We start from the raw sequence: 12,716 nt of genomic DNA on the forward strand, positions 1-12,716 counted from the left end.
TTTTCCTCTCTATCCCACTGGGCTTGCAATCTAATTATAGTAACTATGTAAGAAGAATTTAAATACATGAAGAGACGAGATGGACAAATGCAAAGTGATGCACATTAGGAAGAATAATCCAAATCACAGTTACCGGATGCTAGGGTCCACCTTGGGGGTTAGCGCCCAAGAAAAGAATCTGGGTGTCATTGTAGACAATACGATGAAACCCAATGTGTGACGGCGGCCAAAAAAGCAAATGATGCTAGGAATTATTTAAAAAAGGGATGGTTAACAAGACTAGGAATATTATAATGCCCCTGTATCGCTCTATGGTGCAAGCTCATCTGGAGTATTGCGTTCAATTCTGGTCTCCTTATCTCAAGAAAGATATAGTGGTGCTAGAAAAGGTTCAATGAAGAGCGACCAAGATGGTAAAGGGGATGGAACTCCTCTCGTATGAGGAAAGACTAAAACGGTTAGGGCTCTTCAGCTTGGAAAAGAGACAGCTCAGGGGAAAGATGATTGAAGTCTAGAAAATCCTGAGTGGAGTAGAACGGGTACAAGTGGATTGATTTTTCACTCTGTCAAAAATTACAAAGACTAGGGGACACTCGATGAAGTTACAGAGAAATACTTTTAAAACCAATAGGAGGAAATATGTTTTTACTCAGAGAATAGTTAAGCTCTGGAATGTGTTGCCAGAGGTTGTGGTAAGAGCGGATAGCGTAGCTGGTTTTAAGAAAGGTTTGGACAAGATCCTGGAGGAAAAGTCCATAGTTTGTTATTGAGAAAAACATGGGGGAAGCCACTGCTTGGCCTGGATCGGTAGCATGGAATGTTGCTACTCTTTGGGATTCTAGAATCTTGTTAGTCTTTGGGATTCCGGAATCTTGCTATTCTTTGGGAGTCTGTATGGAATGTTGCTTCTCCTTGAGTTTTGGCCAGGTACTAGTGACCTAGATTGGCCACCGTGAGAATGGGCTACTGGGCTTGATAGACCTTTGGTCTGAGCCAATAAGGCTGTTCTTATGTAAGAGAAGAAAGAGATGTACTGTGAATACAATGGCATACAAAAAGGTATATAAAATGTGCATGTGTATGTACATCTATTTATCTATCTATTTATCTATGTGTGTATGCATCTCATTCTATCTGTGTTTCTCTAAAAGCAGTTAGGTAGACGGTAGCAGCACTGAGCATATATCGACTTTATTTTGATTTGGTTTTTTAAATATGAGGGACATGAATATATAACTTTTCCTCTCTGGTAGGTTTAAAGACATTCTCCTCGTGGAGCTGGGTTAGATGTTCCCTCAGGGTTTCCGCAGCTGGCATTGTGCTTGTTGCAGGATTCCAGGTCTTGCTGTGTCTTTAAACCTACCAGAGACTTTTTCCATTCTATGGACTTTCACAACAAAGCTCAAATTTCTGACCATCTGACTTTCCCGCCAAAATTCGAATTGGTGGACTGCCCTGTCCCCAATCAGGTCAGTGAACCCACTATTTCCAAAGTCACTTGCAGACTTCAGAGCCTACCCTGAAGAAAGCCACGGCACGGTGGCTGAAACGTCAGTTTCTACCTGACTAAGACGCAGCGAGACCCAGAAACCTGCAACAAGCACAATTAATTTTGTTTACACTCATTCCACTCCACTCATGGTTTTCTGGCCCTTTTTTGTGTTTTCCCTCGGCCACCTGTTCTTCGCTGAAGAGCCTTAACCTCTTGAAACCTTATCATTTTGGTTGCCTTTCTATTTCCCACTATATCTGCTTTGAGTGCAGACAGTTCTAAAGATGCAATTGCACCATAGATCAGGGCTTCTTAACCCTGCTCTCAGGGCATACCAAGCCCATTGGGTTTTTAAGATATCAACAGTGAATATGCATGAGATAGACTGGCGTGCTAATGTGCGTATTCATTGTGGATGTCCTGAAAACCCGATGGAACTTGGATTGAGAAGGCCTGCCATAGAGCAATAGAGTTGTGTATTCTTGCCTGTTAATTCTGTTTTGGGCTGCTGCATACTGAGCAGAGGATTTCGACATGTTCCCTTTTCCTGAGTGGTGACTTTAACATGGAACTTAGCATCGGGTTGCTATATTTTCAGTCATTCTTCCCATGTTCAGTCTTGCAAGGTCCTCCTGCAATTTCTCACAATTCATCTGCGATTTAGCAACCTTGAATCATTTGATCATTGTCAGAATTGATCATCTTACCTGGTCCCATTTCCAGATCATTAATAAATCTGTAACAACAAAACACCAAACCCAGTGTAGCTTCCTAGAGCAGTCTACATAGTAACATAGTAAATCATGGCAGATAGCGACCCGAATGGTCCATCCAGTCTGCCCATCCTTTCCCTCTCTTTAAATTTAAATTTTCCTTCTTCTTAGCTCTTTCTGTTATTTACCTTCTGATATTGACAACATTGATCATTAGTTAACCAATTTCCAGTCCACAGTAGAGTTCTGTCTTCTCTCCCTTGACTTTCCAATGTTCTCAGGAGTTTTTATGAGGTACCGTATTTTGTCAAATAGTTTCTGAAATTCCAGAAATACTATATGAACCAGCTCATCTTTATCCAAATGCTTTTTAACCTTTTTTTTTTTTTTTAAAGCACTAGATTGGTGAAGCAAGACTCCCCGTGACTAAATCCATATTGTCTCTGTCCCATTAAGCATGTCTACATGAACTTTCCAGACCTGAAAGGCTCTTCCTCAGATTATCCATTTCAGTCTTAGTGCACTTGTGTGTTTCTGCTGCTGTTTATTGGAGGCTCTTCGTTGTAGAAGCTGATGAAGCCGACTCAGAAGACAGTGCTGAGCCCCCACAGAAGAGACTTCACTTGTCATCAGAGGACGATCAGAGTATTGATGAAGCCACTCCCTGCATTTCAGTTGTTGCTGTTCCAAGTAAGTTCTTCCTGGAAAAATGCAATCTTTAATAAGAAACAGAGATTATGCCATACAGTGTTCTGGACATGGTGGGTCATAAACAACCAGCAAAATGAAGCCTAGGCAGGTAGGTGCTCCAGATTGACAAGGACCACGTAGTAAGAAAGAAAAGACGGAAGTTGAATTTCAGATGCTGCTGTTAAGAGTGGCTTCTGCTTAGTCTTTATGTCCTAAGACCAATCAGAATATCTCCTCTCGAACCAAAAGTATAGTTACCCCAGTAGGTTAGCTTATGTAATATTTAGATCAATTTTCGTGAGCAAAGCTCAACCCAGTGCAGTTCACATCAAAATAATACAATAAATATTTCATCATTTGAGAAATTGTTGAGCTCAAAGTTGCAAAGAGGGGCAATATCAAAACTTACAGGTGTTTAAACAGTAGAAGGGAGGAGAAGTTGAAAGCATGAGAGGTGGATGTTGGGCGGGGAGTGAGATGGGAACAGCTCTAGTGGGAAATGGATATAAATGCTGCTGAGATGATACAATACTCCAGTAAGGTTGTGTAAGCTTTGGGGGCGTAGGAATGAGCAATGCTGGAAGAGGTGTGGGGAACAAGGGACATTAAGTGGAAATGTGGAGTGATGGAACAGAGGATAAGGTTTTTAAATTTTAGGGAAGCAACTTACCCCTTCTTTAGAAACTGCTTTTCTCAATGTGCTTAGCCCTAGGCTAGATGGGGGGGAGGAAAGGCTGTTAGAATTGGGTCTGACAGAAGCATGAATCATGTTGGCCTCCATTTGGAGGTGGCCAGGGCCTCCAAATTGGCGAATAGTGGGAGTCAAATTGGAGAGTTGGTATGATATGTGCAAGTGAACGGCTATCAAGTATAATACTCGGTCATTGGAGGGGCAGATAGGGAAAATGCTTGAGTACCTGATTGTAAAACCGCTTAGATTACCTTGATAGGCGGTATATAAAAATCCTAATAAACTTAAACTTAAACTTCAAAAGTAATTCATAAGGGTTGCCTCAGAAATAAACATAGAAGATGACGGCAAAAAAGGCCACGGCCCAACAAGTCTGCCCACTCTAATGACCCACCCGCTATATAAAGAGGAGACGGAAAGATGGCATCATGGGGTGAGTCGTGTGTTGCAGTCTCTTATTTCCTTTTTTAACTTGTCAATACACGGAGAGGCCTCGGAGCTGGGGCAAATCGTGACCTCTCTCAGGCTCCGTTTTAGCAAAGGAAGCAGCGGATGCAAGCAATGTTGCAGAAACCTAGCCGTGTTGGCTCTTCGGATGATTCACTGATTGTTCTTCCGCCCAGGGCAGTGGAGTTGGCATTGGAAGCAATTTTGGGGTTACTGGAGTTGGAGCCAGTGAAAATGTGCCAACTCCGACTCCTAATAGTATTAAATTGTATGTCATGCAAATATTATAATGCTTACATTTCTTATTTCACAGATAATTTGATTAACCCATTTTTTTCAGGATGTGTTTTACTTTTAGAATATATTTTGATATCAAGTTCTTTGATGATTACAAAATGTAATATATTTTATAATATTTATATTAGTGAAAGTGGCACCTAGAGAATGACCTGGGGACATCCCCGCCCCACCCCCGCCAATGCTGTCTGATCCCACACAACTTCAGCTAGTTGTTATTTCTATAGCGCTGCCAGATGCACCCAGCACTGTATATTAAACACGCAAGAGATGGTCCCTGCTCTATAGAGCTTACAATTATGACAGACACACAGGACACAGGGTGGATTAATATATACTGTTCATGAAGGGATGAAGAGGTAGAGAGGGAACGAGAAACAGATATAGTGTATTACAAGTTGGACGTGATTAGGACCTAAACGCAGCTTTGAAAAAGTGGGCTTTGAGCCTGGATTTGAAGACCACCAGAGATGGATTCAGGCAAGTTGTTCCAGACATACAACGCAGCAAGGCAAAAGGGGCGGAGTTAGGAGTTGGCAGTAGAGGAGAAGGGTACAGGTAGGAGAGACTTACTCGAAAAATGGAGTTCCCAGGGCAGGGCGTAGGGAGCGATAAGAGAGGAGAGATACTGAGGAGTGAGTTTGAACTGTATGCGGAAGCGAACAGGAAGCCAATGAAGTAGTGGCATAGTAAGGGTGGGGGAGGGTGGGGGGATAGTCCAACCCGGGTGCTGGCTTGGTGGGGGTGCCGGCACCTGTCCTCATCTCCACCCCCCCCCTTCCCTTGCACCTCTTTAATTTTCCCAGCTCAGGCAGCATCACGAACTTGCTGCCCGCATCGGGATTGACTGTCTCTGACGTCATTTCCAGGTCCCACACCTAGGAAGTGACATAAGAGGGAGAGCTGACATGATGCGGGCAGCAAGTTCATGATGCTGCGTGTGCCAGGAAAATTAAAGTGGTACAAGGGGGGTGGGGGAGGGGCGCCACTGAGGGGTAAAGTGAACATCATCACTGGTGGAATATGAGGCGTGCACCAGAATTTTGAACAGATTGAAGGGGGGAGAGATGGCTTAGCCTCGAATAGTTAAAATGGAATCCTTTTATTTAAGTATAAAAAGAAATACTATTCTGTACAAGTGTCATTTTATAGATCACAAGTACAGAACGAGGATCAACAAAACCCCTGTCTTCCCTCCACTATCGAGACAACTGAACAAGCCAAATTACTACAAAATGCTGCATCGAAAACCCAAAACCTTGGTTAAACACATAGAACACAAATGCCAAATCCATAACAAAATCCCCAAAAACCACATCTTACATGTAGTAGAACACCTATATAGATATATCAATAAAAACGTCTAAGTTGGAGTCAGAGTCCAGGGTTTTATGTACCGACTCCAAAGCCCTGATTTCACCGTCCCATTACCACCTCTGTGTCTTTGTTTGATTTGGGCTTACCAGTCACAGAGGTTTCTTCCTGTTGTTTTCTTTTCAAGTAGTTTAGAGAATGACACAGGGACAAATTTTCCCCCGTCCCTGCGGGAACTCGTTTTCCCTCATTGTCCCATCCTGTCTTTGCGAGTTCTTTTCCTGCCCCTGCCCCATTCCTACAAGCTCTGTCCTCATCTGCACTTTCAAATCCTAAGTAGCAACATTCTACAGCTCAGATTGTGATGTCATAATGCCTCATTCCACCAATGCCTAAGCTCCGACATCCGCACAAGCCTCAAACTCTTTAAAATCCTAAGTAGCAACATTATAGAGCTGAGATTGTGATGTCATAATGCCTCATTCCACCAATGCCTAAGCTCCGTCCTCATCTGCACGAGCCTCAAACACTTTAAAATCCTAAGTAGCAACATTCTAGAGCTGAGATTGTGATGTCATAATGCCTCATTCCACCAATGCCTAAGCTCCGTCCCCATCAGCACAGCCTCAAACACTTTAAAATCCTAAGTAGCAACATTCTAGAGCTGAGATTGTGATGTCATAATGCCTCATTCCACCAATGCCTAAGCTCCGTCCCCATCAGCACAGCCTCAAACACTTTAACATTCTAAGTAGTAACATTCTAGAGCTCAGATTGTGATGTCATAATGCCTCATTCCACCAATGCCTAAGCTCCGTCTTCATCCGCACAAGCCTCAAACTCTTTAAAATCCTAAGTAGCAACATTCTAGAGCTGAGATTGTGATGTCATAATGCCTCATTCCACCAATGCCTAAGCTCCGTCCTCATCTGCACGAGCCTCAAACACTTTAAAATCCTAAGTAGCAACATTCTAGAGCTGAGATTGTGGTGTCATAATACCTCATTCCACCAATGCCTAAGCTCCGACATCCGCACAAGCCTCAAACTCTTTAAAATCCTAAGTAGCAACATTCTAGAGCTGAGATTGTGATGTCATAATGCCTCATTCCACCAATGCCTAAGCTCCGTCCCCATCAGCACAGCCTCAAACACTTTAACATCCTAAGTAGTAACATTCTAGAGCTCAGATTGTGATGTCATAATGCCTCATTCCATCAATGCCTAAGCTCCGTCTTCATCCGCACAAGCCTCAAACTCTTTAAAATCCTAAGTAGCAACATTCTAGAGCTGAGATTGTGATGTCATAATGCCTCATTCCACCAATGCCTAAGCTCCGTCTTCATCCGCACAAGCCTCAAACACTTTCAAATCATAAGTGTTCGAGGCATGTGCAGTTAAGGCAGAGCTTGCAGGAATGGGGCGGAGAAATTGAGTTCCTGCAGGGACGGGGAAAAATTTGACCCCATGTCATTTTCTAATGTTCAGTGAAACAAATTTGTTTTTTTGTGCTACATCTTGAATTCTATTGTTCAGACATTTTCTCAGGTGTGAAACTCAGACTGTGAGGCCTAGAACATGAGCAGTACTGTACCTGAAAATACACCACTTCAATAGATGTAATTAATAATAAGAATATGAGAAGTGTATGTGGGTGTGAATACTTTAGCAAGGCTGTATATATAATGGGATGAATGCTAGAAATTCTTTTATTCTGCAGTTTCAGAGAATGATCAGAGTTTCGAGGTGACCATGACTGCTACCGCTGAGGTAGCAGACAACGAAGGGACGGTGACACAGATTCAGGTACAGAACGTATCCGTGCTCAAATGAGTTATGGAAAATTTGTCACTATAGAGAAAGCTGCAGAAGAGATACCAGGTTGCTCTAATGTGTGCATGGTGGTGAGTGCCTGAACATTCAATAGTGACATCACGAAGGCAGATTATGACTCCACATGCCATTTCCTAGGACTGGGGTCTACCGTATGCAGTGGCTCCAGCATCAGCCCGCCGTGCACCCTCCCCACACTTCCCTGCCGCTTAGGTGCCTCCCCCCCCCCCCCAGCAGAGCTCTTTAAATGTTCGCCGACCAGGACGCAATGTCAGAAAGGAGCCGAGGCCGGCGCAAGTACCAAGCGGAAGATGTTTCTTGCGCCGGCAAACATTTAAAGAGCTTTGCTGGGGGGGGAGAAGAGGAGAAATGCCAGCGTCCCCCCCCCTCCATCTCTCCCTTACTAAGCCACTGATGATATGAGAGGAATTCAGAGATCGGCATTGAAAGTTAGGTGCCAGGAAGATCCACGCTAAGATGGCATTCTGTAAAGGGCGCTCCATGCAGAATATGGTCGCAGCGCTTTCTTGAAACCTGGCGGAAACGCTGGTGCTCAAGTAATGGCAGTTGGGTGCGGAAATGACCCCGTTATGTAACATTGTGGCAGGTTTCTGGGAACGCCCCCCTCCTGTGGCCACGCCCCTTTTGAATTCCGCACTGTAAAATGTAGCCACGCAGGGCAGACTTGCCCGTAAACCCAAATGGGTGCCAATGAACACCAATTAGTGATTGGTAATGACTCATTAACTAATTAGCTTACATCTGCCCAAATATGAACCATCTATATTCAAAACTAAGCCAATTTGGAAAAATTGCCCCCTTTAGTTTACAGGTTCCTTGGATTTTCATTGTAATCAAGGAGTTGCCACTGTTCATTTGGTTCTACAACTGATTTGCGTCCTCTGTGATCAGTGTTTTGAGAAAATGTGCTTTTCAGTCACCCTTTGCACATTGTCTGCTTGGTATACTTTATATTTCATGCAAATAACATGTTTTTGCTTCTTGAAGATGATGGAATAGAATTTGCAGTGCTATTGAGTTCAGGCTATGCCAGATTTATTAGTGTGTTGAATGACTATTGAACAGGGTGATTTTCAAGCAAGAAATCTCATGGACCCCATTAAGGCAGCGGCCTAAGATCAGCCTGGCCCTTCTCACTGACTTCACTGGAGCACCCTGATGGTCTAAAGTAGAGAATGACGAGGACACATTTTCCCGTCCTGTCCCTGCTCTATTCCTGAAAGCTCTGCATCTGCACAAGCCTAAAACACTTTAAAATCATAAGTGTTCGAGGCTTTTGTGGTTAAGGCGGAATGACAAAACTCGCAGGGGCGGGACGGGGAAACATTTGTCCCCCGTGTCATTCTCTAGTCTAAAGCAGTGGTTCTCAAACCTGTCGTGGAGGAGCACCAGCCAGTCTGGTTTACAGGAGAGCCCTATTGAATACCCATGAGAGATATTTGCATATAATGGAGGTGGTTGGCATGCAAATCTGCTCCATGCATATTCATTAGGGCTATCCTGGAAACCTGACTGCCTAATGGTTCCCCAGGATAGGGAGAACCACTGCATTACATAGCAGAGATGCCTGTTCATGTAAGCAAGTGTTTCTCCTTTAAATGAGAATCTTATTTTTACTTCTTGACTCGCATTTGGATTTGGATTTTAGGTTTAATTACTTGTCTTATCTAAATCTGAGCTCCAAGCACAAGCTCTGATGCATTCAGAGACTCCGAGAGGTGCTCACCAACTCTTTGTCACTTTATCTCTTCAAGATTCTCCAGAATGATCAACTAGATGAAATTTCTCCATTAGGCAGTAAAGACATCCCGGCAGTCAGTCAAGCCTGGTTTACAACCAAAGAAGATAAGGATTCCCTGACCAACAAAGGTGGGACCTAGCTTTCTATACTGCATGACTGCATATTAAAGAGGCCGTCCTGCTTTTCTGGGGTGTATGGAAACACATCCTCTTAGGTAAATAGGTTTTGGACTGATTGTAGCTAAGACTTTATCCATTTTTGCATTTCAAGAAATGGGCCCTGAAACTTCAGAGTCACCATTGTGTTATAATCGCTTCACTTGGTAGATTGCAGACTCCTGAGCCGCTCGTGCTTCCTCCTACCCATTATCTGAGTCCTCATTATCTAATAATCAATTTATTCTTCTGATGTTTTACATTACTCTATTTGCTTGCTTGTATTTTTATATACCTCCAAACCATCAGTTCAAGGCGGTTCACAATAATAACGTACTGCGCATTAAAAGTACAAGGTCATGCGGCAATGTTAAAAATGGAAATGACCCAAATCTAAGTAATATAACACTAAGCAAAGAAAAAGCAGCATCCGAAAACTTATTAAAAAAATAGAATTCGGCTGATAATATGAATTCATCAAATAATCAATAAAATGGATTACTAAGGGCTCCTTTTATCAAGCCACGCTAGCCATGACCGCCTCCCCTTGAGCAGGCGGTGGTTTTTGGCTAGCGCGGGGGTTAGCGTGGCTTGATAAAAGGAGCCCTAAAGGTTATGAATTAAAATCAATTCTTTGTTTCCTGTTTTTTAAATAGATAAGTTTTAAGATCTTTCCGAAATTGATAATAGGAAAAGGATGGGGAAATAAGATGAATTCATGACTCCAAGGTCCAATCGAAACATTTTTTTATAACGGCCTGCTTAGAACCAACCTGGTCTTCAAATGTTCTCTTTGTTTTTATTTTCTTTGTTATATGCCATCTGCAAGTCCAAAAGCTTTCGAAGTGGTGTTCAGTCAGGTACAGAGCCAGGTGTAACAGGCTCCACATCTGACTTCTTTTTTTTTTTTTTTTTTAATTTGAACTTTATTATGAAAATTTTAGAAAACATACCAGCATTGAGTGAGGTACAAAACCTTCAATCTGCAAAATACAAAATTATAACCCCTCCCCATTCCAACTGTACTCCCCAAATCAGTTACAGACACTATGGTACCATTCCTCAGAAAATAACTCAAGTGACAAATCTGACTTCTTAAGGAAATTAAGTAAGTTCAACCTGGCCATCAACAAAATAAACCCGGTGCTTTTTTTTCCACCGTGGACTGGTGGTGATGAATTGTGGGGGGGGGGGAGGGGAAGATGCTTGATCGTGCCAAAGATAAGGGTCGGCAGTGGAAGAGAGAAGAAGGGATGTTTGCAGGAGACAGGAGATGCTGCAATGTGATGAATTTTCTGCAATTAACTTGCAGCCATACTGTAAACAGATGCCTAGAATACGAGGGCTAGCTTTTGATCCCCACACCTATTGCCATCTAAATGTAGACTAGTGAATCTTGGTGCATACATTTAAGAATTCAGCCCTAGTACATTTTTAAAGAGGAGCCCATCTCTCTGAGTTCAGAGCCTAAACCTTTCGATACCGGCTTTACATTTTTCATTTTTTTCACACTTGCAGACAGCCGTAACAATACATATCTGCTTCATCATTAACAGTTATGTTGCAGAATTCATAGAACAAACAATTCCATTAATTAAGTCACTTGTGCAGAACATCATTTAAACTGCGGAACAGAAAATAATTTTCCCCATGTGTCAAATTGAGCTGATTTCAGACTCCACTTGATCAAACTGGTTCTTAAATTTGGTAAATATTTATTTGCAGATATGATGTTTTAACTGAATAGGTTTTGCTCTTTTGTGTAATCACAGTAAGTGTTTTTTAAAACTAAGCTAGCAAGCTGAATCCTATTTAAATGGGTTTTCTTTCTCCCTGGAAGGTCATAAATGGAAGCAGGGCATGTGGTCCAAAGAAGAAATCGATATTTTAATGAGTAACATTGAGCAGTATTTGAAGGTACCTTTGCAACATATTTTCGATATGATGTCCAAATCTGAGTTTGAACATTTTGCAGATGATGCATAAAAATCCAGTACCAAAAATGCCCATTTTCAGAACTAAAAAACATCTTTCTTGGTTTTTGTTTTTTGAAAATGGCCATTTTCAGATGTGCTTCTATCTTTTTCAACCATTTTCAGGGAAAAAAACACGTTCAAAAGAAAAACACATGAAGCAAGCCATTGGGATGTAGGAGGGGCCAGCACAGACATCCCAGCAGAGCAGTGGAGCCTCCTAGGGGGCACTGCAGTGAACTTCCAAGATATACATCTCACCATAATCCCCTTATATTGTATAATGAGCCCTCTAAAACCTACCCAAAACCTCCTGGACCCAAATGTACACCACCACAATAGCCCTTATGCTCCACCACAAGTGCAAGAGTTAGAACGGGATATGGACCTTGGTCCCTCTCTCTCTAGTCTACTGCACTGACTCCAGAGACCTGCTTGCTGCCCAGAACATACAGGCAGGTATATACTGTTTAATTTACATCTTTGGGGGATAGGGTGGGGTCAGGTCATGCCTGCATCCCTCCAGTGGTCACCTGGTCAGTTTGGGTACTTTTTTGGATGTATTCTGAAATATTCGACTATAGCAGAAAAACGTCCAGGTCATAAACCCACCCCACACCTCTAACATCTAGAAAACAGATTTTGAAAATAGCGAACTGGAAGGGTATGGTGAGAAAAATGGCCATCTGTCCCTTTTAAGCTACTTTTTGGGTGTTAGCAGAGAAAGACCACCTCATTTAAGATTTGCTTTGATTCCGTCCTCTTTTTGTCCATCCAGTCAACAAAATTGGTGGGGTTTGTGCAAGCAGAGTTACTGATCCAATATGGCTAATCTTATGTTCTGACTGTTCAGCAAAGATTCAAAAGCATGTTAGATGCTGAATTTCCCTTTGGCTGATGTTTTTGGGCCTGTGGCTTTACTTGCCTTTCTCCTTTACAGCGGGGTACTTGTACTTGCATAGAAACATGGCCCATCCACAGCATCCACTATCTCCTGCTCTCCTTAAGAGATCGTACGTGCCTGTTCCATGTTGCTCTGCTGGATGCTATTGAGTGGATTTCAAGTGCACTCGCAGAAGTGATACATTTGGGCCTTGGGGAAAGCAGGAGGGACACCTCAGTTTGCCAAAGAGAAGATACTGAATACTTCAGCCCTGGCTAGACACAACCTAATGAGCTAGGAGAGGGGTTGTTCTGATGCTATGTTTTATCTTAGTTCTAGTTCAAGATTACATTTGGCTTTGAAACTTGTGTTTAAATCACACAGTTTGACCCATCTCTTCAACTGAACAGTGCTACCGGACAACCTCCTCCTAGCTCCCCTTCCTTATTTCCTTCTCTCTCCCTGCT

General features: G+C 42.6%; 1 protein-coding gene across 3 annotated transcripts in view; it reads left to right on the forward strand.

Annotated features, from left to right (window-relative positions):
• The window catches only part of DMTF1 (cyclin D binding myb like transcription factor 1), a 68,874-nt gene that overhangs the window by 3,881 nt on the left and 52,277 nt on the right, over nt 1-12,716 (forward strand). For 2 of the 3 annotated variants that reach the window (XM_033958426.1, XM_033958424.1), the window contains exons 3-6: nt 2,773-2,895; nt 7,364-7,449; nt 9,252-9,366; nt 11,234-11,310. In XM_033958426.1, the coding sequence (XP_033814317.1) occupies nt 2,773-2,895; nt 7,364-7,449; nt 9,252-9,366; nt 11,234-11,310 (401 nt within the window). The remainder of the gene's footprint in view (nt 1-2,772; nt 2,896-7,363; nt 7,450-9,251; nt 9,367-11,233; nt 11,311-12,716) is intronic. The other variant, XM_033958425.1, reaches the window with a different exon arrangement.

The sequence above is a fragment of the Geotrypetes seraphini genome, chromosome 9, assembly GCF_902459505.1.
Source record: "Geotrypetes seraphini chromosome 9, aGeoSer1.1, whole genome shotgun sequence".
In the NCBI taxonomy this organism is placed as follows: Eukaryota; Metazoa; Chordata; class Amphibia; order Gymnophiona; family Dermophiidae; genus Geotrypetes; species Geotrypetes seraphini.